Source organism: Nylanderia fulva, unplaced genomic scaffold (genome assembly GCF_048542155.1).
Source record: "Nylanderia fulva isolate GAGA-0341 unplaced genomic scaffold, ASM4854215v1 Scaffold115, whole genome shotgun sequence".
Taxonomy (NCBI): domain Eukaryota; kingdom Metazoa; phylum Arthropoda; class Insecta; order Hymenoptera; family Formicidae; genus Nylanderia; species Nylanderia fulva.
The window spans coordinates 356263-364682 of NW_028189355.1; the positions used below are offsets into that span (position 1 = coordinate 356263).

Consider the following 8420-nt stretch of genomic DNA (forward strand, 5'->3'; position numbering starts at 1 on the left):
TATTATATTTATCCTTGATCATAAGTTTAATTCTGCAAAAATGTAACTTTATCTTACTTTACCTTTTTGCATTAAATGATTTTTTAAATAATGATTTAGTATTTTTTATTAGATAGTTGTAATACAAAAGCTAATGTTAATATTATTATATGAATAAAAATGATAGATACAATACGTTGATTTAATAAAATAAAAATCGAGATATATTGAGTTAATATGAATATATATTGAGTTAAGGGGATGCTGCAGGTATGTTTCACCGACCGAATGCGAATATTTAGTTTTTTTATATATTTTTCTATTGACTATACTGATCAATAAATCCTTTTCCACGATTAAAGTACTTATAAAAACGGACCGCGCTTATTGTAATACACTCATCGAATAAGGTAACAAATTATCTACAAGATAACGATCCCGGGATCAATCTCTTATCTGATCCATATATATCTCGAGATATAGTTCATTGATTCATATTTGTTGTACTATATATGTGCTTGCGTGTTGAACATTTTTCATAAAATACGTTGAGATAATATTCCTTGATATTATATACATACTGACTTTTGATTGAGATAATAATTACATTTCCTTTGATATTCATATAATTTGTACGTATCCACCTGTTTTATTGTCATATAGAATAAAGAGGACATAACTAGACACGTCACACGCATACACATGTGATTTCCAATACATTATGTTACTGTCCGTCTTAATCATAACACAAATCTTAATCATATAATATGTTGTGTGCCTCGTGAAAGACACAAGGGGTCGCGCCAAATTGGGATGAAGATCCGGGGCGTCAGGGCTTATATTGGGTTGATTTAATAAATGCACTTCACCTTTTCACTTATTAAAGAACTTTTATTCACATTACCACTTGACTTTCCTTTATTTCAATAATGATACACTTGTGCGTATATCTATTTAACGGCACTATTCAACTATAACTTCGCGTATCGCGCGCGACTGCGAGAAGATGTTAAGATCGCATGCGGCTAGCGAGGTCGTTTTAATTAACGACGCGAGAGCGTCTTGAGAGCGACTGATCGCGACTGCGACTGCGACTGCGACTCTTGCTCCCTTTTTATAATATCGCTTTTTGGAATTTCCTTGATCGGAAGGGGTGCCTGGCAATGGGCCTCCTCGGTCAAGAACCTAAGTGCAAGCGAAGCATATTCAAAGTCCTTCTGCTTTGCTTGCACGTTGAGCAATTTCGGTTCCATATATATCTCGCAGCGTATGCGTTTTTACGCGGTCAGTGTCCGTCGTCAAGCGGATGTAATACGAGTAACTATACATTAATCGTTATATCTCTTAGGGATATAACAATTAATATTTGATAACAAGATATTTGTCACTTAAGTACATAATTTTAGCCTTTCTTTTCATTGCAATTTTATATACGATTTTATGATATTTTAGTTGTATTTTCATTATGTTTGTCACTATATTAAACGCTTATGGTGATACATAAATTATTTAGTGACATTATATAAGATTTTAAGTTATATTACCTCATCTATGTTCAGTTATATTCTTATTGTATTTATTCATTTATTCAACATCAGTGGTGTTATGATTAAGCATATTATTTCTTTGTATTTGATGGTATCGTTTATGTATATCACCTGTCTATGTTCATTTGTGAATTGACTATATATATATATTGTATTGTTTGCATACTCAATTCTGTTCGGATGATACTTATTCTTTTCATCTATGCACATTTATTTTACCTGTCAGTGATAAGGATTATTTTTTAACTTACTTTCATACAGTCCACTTTAAAGTTACCATATATTATACAATTTCATTTTGAAGAATCTTTTTATGCTCAGTCATGTAATGTCTTTATGTACGAACGTATTTGTTTTATGTTGTTATATGCTTATGTTATAATTGTCCTTATATGCTCATGTTATAATTGCCATTGTATGCTCATGTTGTATTTCTAGTATTTAGCTTGTGTTATTATTCAAAGAGCTTATGTTGTCATGTAAAGAGATTTATCTTTTTTATTCAGATGTTGATTGAATTTCATTAATTAAATACCGATAAACTTTTCATGTGCTTAATTCACGAACAGGGTTGATTACATATATAAAGAAAATCAAAGGATTTTTTTTCCGTCTATTTTATACAGTCTACTTGTTATTACTATTATCATTTTATATTGTATATTCAACTTTATGTAATTTTGAACATTTGGTTCTTGTTCAAATGTGAGAATCTCATGTTGCATACTAGTTCTTATTTAAATATAAGATTCGTTGATTGTCAAACTTGGTATGTAGTATTAAATATAATTTCAATATTGTTTAAATAAATCATTGGGGTTTAACTTGAAAAATAAATTGATTGTATATTAAAGAAGCTATCATTTGTATGAATATTGGATTCGGTATCCCGAAGACATAAGGTTTTCAAACAGCGTACATACGATTAATTATGTGAGACGTTGGTTAGATGATAATTATATTTTAATAAGAACGTTTTCCAAGTTGCGGTTTCTAAAACAATGTAAATATCACAAGCTATTCCCGAAACATTTGAAACATTTTTGTAACGATAGATTTAATGTGTGTCACTATAAGTCTTTACGTAAACTAAACAGAGTACTACACAGATTAAAAACAGAAATTTTAAACATAGAAATATTTGATCTACACAGAATGGCTGATTCCTCACAAAAAAAATCTCATCAAATATTCTCAGATTCTGATTAACATTCTTCCTCCTTACATATGGAATGAGATTATAAACCATCATACTATTTCATTCAATAACTACGGCTCAAATTATATCATATACATAAGAAAAAATTCACATGGCTAACTAAGTTAAAAAAAGCTGAATATATCAACAGTATCAAGCCGATTAATTTTAATTGTGTCATTGGTAAAAAAAAATTCTCTCAGTCTAACAGATACACATTATCAACAATAACGGAGAATAGAGATGTCAACATTATTAATAATTTGATTACACCAAAAGAATTTGTTGGAAAAGAAGTCAATCCGTTGAATCGCACTAACGAAAAATGGTTCATTAATCTAACGGACACACAAATTCCACTCAATGTTACCAATTTGTTACAAATGGGCAGCAAATTTAGCCTTCCATTAAACATAGACAAAAGAACCGCTATTCATGAGTTCATTAAAGATTTAGAATACAATACCAAGAGGAATAAAGTCATGAATCTTACTACGATTCGCAACATAGCAATTCCTCAACTTTCGAATTTTTTAAACAATGGGTCTAAAAGACACAAATTAAAATAGATTCTATGATAAAAACAACGAGTAAATTTATTAAACAGAATCCTGACATTCTATTCACAAAAGCGGATAAGGGAAATGCTACTGTAGCAATGGAGAGAAATTATTATGTTAATAAAGTGGAGAATTTGCTGAGCGACACGGACACGTACAAAATAATAAATAGTAATCCAGCACTTAAAAAATAGAAATAATAATTAAACACGTTTTTAAAAAAATGGCATACTAAGGGATATATCACGAAAACGGAGTACTATTTTTTACATTCCAGTGATTGCCTCCTCCCTAAGGCGTATGGCCTGCCTAAAATCCATAAAAAAGACTTTCCTTTTAGAAATATAGTTTTGTCTATAAACACGGCCTTACATCATTTAGCTTTATTCTTCCATAAAATATTAATAAAAAGTATTCCGAAAGCCAATAGCTTTGTAAATAATAGTTTTGAATTGTGCAGTGCGCTGTCTGGTAAAATTCTAAATAGCGGAAACATAATAGTTTCATTGGACGTGGTTTCTTTATTTATTAATGTCCCTGTGGACCTTGCAATGGAATGCGTTAATAATAGATGGCATTATATTGAATCACAGACGGAAATTCCAAAAGAGGAATTTTTAAAAGCTATCAAATTTATACTAACTTCCACATATTTCAATTTTAACAATAAGACATCTGAACAAATTTACGGAGCTCCGATGGGATCTCCTCTTTCTTCAATTATTGAGGATTTAGTGTTACAAGATCTAGAAACATCAATTATTAACGCATCACAGTGGAATTTGACTTTTTATTTTAGATATGTTGACGATATATTGTTAGCGACGAACTCGGATAATGTACCAGATAAAAAATGAAGATCTTAACAATTTAAATGTAGTTTATAAAATAAATTGCAATGGCTGTGTGACGCAATGTATATAGGACAAACAAAAAGATAATTAAGAACTAGAATTAAAGAACATAGAAATAACATCAAATTAGATTCAGATAAACACTCAGTAGTCTTTGAACATATTTTAAAAAATAGTCACACATTTAACTGGGACAGGACCGAAATTTTATATCAAGAACCTAATTATAGTAAGAGACTTATATCGGAAATGTTACATATAAAAGAACATAAAAATTGTATTAATCTGAATAAAGAAACAGAATTATTGAAAAGCAGTTATTTTGATATTCTCGAAGAATTATCATAAACATTTTTAAAGAAATTAACCTTGAATTTTAGACAATAGAGTTGACTATATAAACAGACAAATTTATAATAAAGACACACATTGAACTAGTTTTGTTGAGACCTAACAAGCGACACTGAAATTGAATATGTAAGTAATTTAATAATTTATTATTTCTATTATTCGGGAATAAATAAATAAAAAATAAAAAAATCTTTCCTTTTTCAATATAAGGGGTAATCAAATTAAAAGAAAAAAGGTTGGAAAATGGACTCATCTCGCAAAAATGCCAGACTAGTATTGTGGCGATAAATGCCACAAGAATATTAAAATATATAAAAAATAAAAAATGTACGCGAAATAAAAATATATGACAAGCGACGAGTGTTAAGGATATCGCGACCGGTGACACAAAATAATAAATAAATAAATAAGCGTCTAGCATGACGAAGGTAGATTATGATTTCCGAATAGAATAAAAAGCGAAAGTCTTCAAAATAATAGATAGACTAATCACCTAAAAATAAAAATAAGGTCGTGGAAAAATCGAGAGAAGCAAGACGATACGCGGCCTCGAAGGGCAGATAGATTTTGACTCGCGCTCGCGATACACGGTTTTCCTCGGTGGAGAGTAAAAGTCTGTATTTAATAATCCGAATAAACGCAGTAAAAGACAATATAATTATAACACCTATTCACTATTCCGTCTTAACGATCCTCTCCCGATTCGCGATATTGATCGGGCAATAATTAACGAACTAAGCTACACACGCTCGCCCAAAGTGGTGACCCCGACGTGATCTGGGTGACGCGAAGTGCTGTGGACATTGACATTGCCGCGAATCGTGATACAGATCTCGAAGTGAATTTTTTAAAAAAGTGACGGAATGGTGCTGACACGCGACGATGGAGCTGCCTCTCCGCTGATACAAATCGAGCAGCCGAGACGAGATGCACTGCCTGTGCCAGGGACGTCGCAACAAGGAGCAGAACGACCTTGCCTGTTCATGGCGGGCGCCGAGGTAAATCGCGTAGGCATGAGAATGCCAGAATTTACTTCCGGAGATCCGGAATTATGGTTCAACATCATAGATCGGAGCTTCCAGGCCGCTGGAATTATTACGGACGCGACCAAGTTCGGTTACGTATTGACGGCGATCGGTCCACGACACGCGATGGAAGTACGCGATATTATAATGAACCCGCCAGCGGAACGCGCGTACGAAACTTTAAGATGCGAGCTGATAAAGAGATTGAGCTTGTCGCAGGAGCACAAGACGCGTCGGCTCCTGGAGCATGAGGAGATAGGCGACCGCAAACCGTCACAATTTTTGCGGCACCTTCGAGGTCTCGCCGGTAATGTTGTCGGGGATGAAGTCCTGCGAACCATTTGGTTAAGTCGACTACCGGTTTATTTGCAGCCGCATCTCGTAACGCGCGTAGGAGATACGCTGGAGACGCTCGCGGATATGGCGGATGCGATCGTAGAGGCAACGAGAGCGCCCGCGGTGCACGTCGCGGAAGCGGCTCGGCCGACGGCATTCGCGGGTGCCGAAGTAAACGGCATAGCTGCGTTGGAAGCGAGAATCAACGTCCAGATGACGCAAATGCGTATGGCCATGCAGCAGGAGTTCGCTGAGCAAATGACCGGCTTGCGAAAATGCATCGAGGCACTAGGAGAGCGAGAACCTCGCCGGAGCGACGGCGGTGGTCGTCGCAGGCGGGAGCGTTCGCGATCGCGCTCTCGTGTCCGTGGTCACGCGTCGAACAATTTGTGCTACTTCCACTGGAGATTCGGACCGGACGCGCGAAGATGTGAACCCCCGTGTGCCGGACAGCCGCAGGGAAACGCGATGGCCCGACACTGATGACGGCCGGTGATCAAGGCCAGGATTCCCGCCGTCTATTCGTTACTGACCGCGACACGCGAATTGACTTCCTCGTGGATACGGGCGCAGACCTGTGCGTATTTCCTCGCAGGATGGTGCGTGGGCCGCGGCAACAATCGACGTACGAATTATCCGCAGCGAATGGAACGGTGATCCATACGTACGGAACCGAGACTTTAACTTTAAATCTCGGACTACGGAGAAATTTCACGTGGCGATTCGTACTCGCAGAAGTGTCGAGACCGATTATCGGCGCGGACTTTCTATCGTATTACGGACTCCTGGTGGACTTGCGGAATCGTCGGCTAGTCGATCAGGCGACGGGACTCGTAGCCGGGGGACGTAGCGCGCAGTGCGGAATACCGAGTGTCCGAACAGTGACGGGAGTGACGCCGTATCACAGACTTTTGACGCGTTATCCGGACATCGTACGACCTGACGGGCGCCCGAAAGAGGTGCGACATAACACGAAACATTTTATTGAAACGACCCCGGGGCCGCCGGTAGTGTGCAGACCGCGGAGACTTGCGCCGGATAAATTGACCGCAGCGCGTAAAGAATTCGAAAAAATGATGGAGCTCGGGATCGTGAGACCGTCGAAAAGTAGTTGGGCGTCCCCGCTGCATATGGTGCCGAAGAAAGGTGAAGAGTGGCGACCGTGCGGTGACTATCGCTCGTTGAATGCGCGGACGATCCCGGACCGGTACCCGGTCCGGCACATCCAGGACTTCGCGATGGAGCTGAGAGACAAGCGGGTGTTCTCGACGATCGACCTGGTGCGCGCGTACCACCAGATACCGGTGGCGGAAAGCGATATTCCGAAGACCGCGATCACTACGCCGTTCGGCATGTTTGAGTTCCCGTTTATGTCGTTCGGATTAAGGAACGCGGCTCAGACTTTCCAGCGGTTTATCGACGAGGTCCTACGAGGACTTGACTTTTGCTACGCGTACATTGACGACATACTGATCGCGTCAACGACGGCCGAAGAACACAGCGAACATCTGAAAATATTGTTTGAGCGTCTTCAGACATACGGCGTCGTAATTAATCCGGGAAAGTGCGTGTTCGGACAAGCGGAAGTCGAATTCCTCGGATACGAGGTGAGCGGACACGGCACGCGACCATTGCCGGCGCGCGTACGGGCGATCGAGGAGTTCCAGGAGCCGAGGACAGCGAAGGAGCTGAGGCGGTATCTTGGCATGATCAACTTCTACAGGAGATGTCTGCCAAGAGCCGCGGAAATTCAGGCGCCATTAAATGAATTACTTCATGGCGATGTCAGAGGAAAAGCGCTCGTCAAGTGGACGCCGGCAGCAAGACAGGCTTTCAAGGACGCGAAAAGTAGCCTGATGCGAGCTACCTTGATATCGCACCCGAAGGTGAACGCGGAGCTCGCCCTATTTACGGACGCATCGGACAGCAGCGTGGGGGCCGTACTACAGCAGCGAGCGGAAAAGGATTGGGAACCGCTGGGCTTCTTTTCGAAAAAATTAAGCCCGACGGAAGCCAAGTACAGCGCGTTTGATCGGGAGCTTTTGGCGATCTACTTGGCAATAAAATATTTCCGCCACATGGTCGAGGCACGGACCTTCACAATTTACACGGACCACAAACCTCTCACGTATGCATTTCAGAGAAAACCGGAAAAATGCACGCCGCGACAATTTCGGCATCTTGATTTTGTCGGGCAATTTACGACGGACGTACGACACGTGAGAGGAGAAGAGAACGTGGTGGCGGACACGCTGTCGCGCATCGAGGAAGTGAAAACACCGCTGGACTACGAGGCACTCGCGAGATCGCAGGAGGACGATGCGGAGTGCAACGAGTACATCGAGGGCACGAGCGGATTAAGATTGGAAAAAATAGAGATTCCAGGCGCAGGCACGACAGTATTGTGCGATACAACAACGAAGATTCCGAGACCATTTCTGACAAGGCCTTTTCGGAGGGCCGCATTTAATATACTACACGGACTTGCACACCCGGGGATACGAGCGACGGTGAAGATGGTGACACAACGTTACGTCTGGCCGTCTATAAAAAAGGATTGCAGCAATTGG

The 8420-nt window shown here is 39.7% G+C and overlaps 1 protein-coding gene across 1 annotated transcript; it reads left to right on the forward strand.

Moving 5' to 3' along the window:
- Positions 1-5352: 5352 nt before the first annotated feature.
- Positions 5353-6333, forward strand: LOC114945757 (uncharacterized). The gene has a single exon (XM_029322058.2). It carries the CDS (start codon positions 5353-5355, stop codon positions 6331-6333), a length of 981 nt encoding a protein of 326 aa, XP_029177891.1.
- Positions 6334-8420: the final 2087 nt, after the last annotated feature.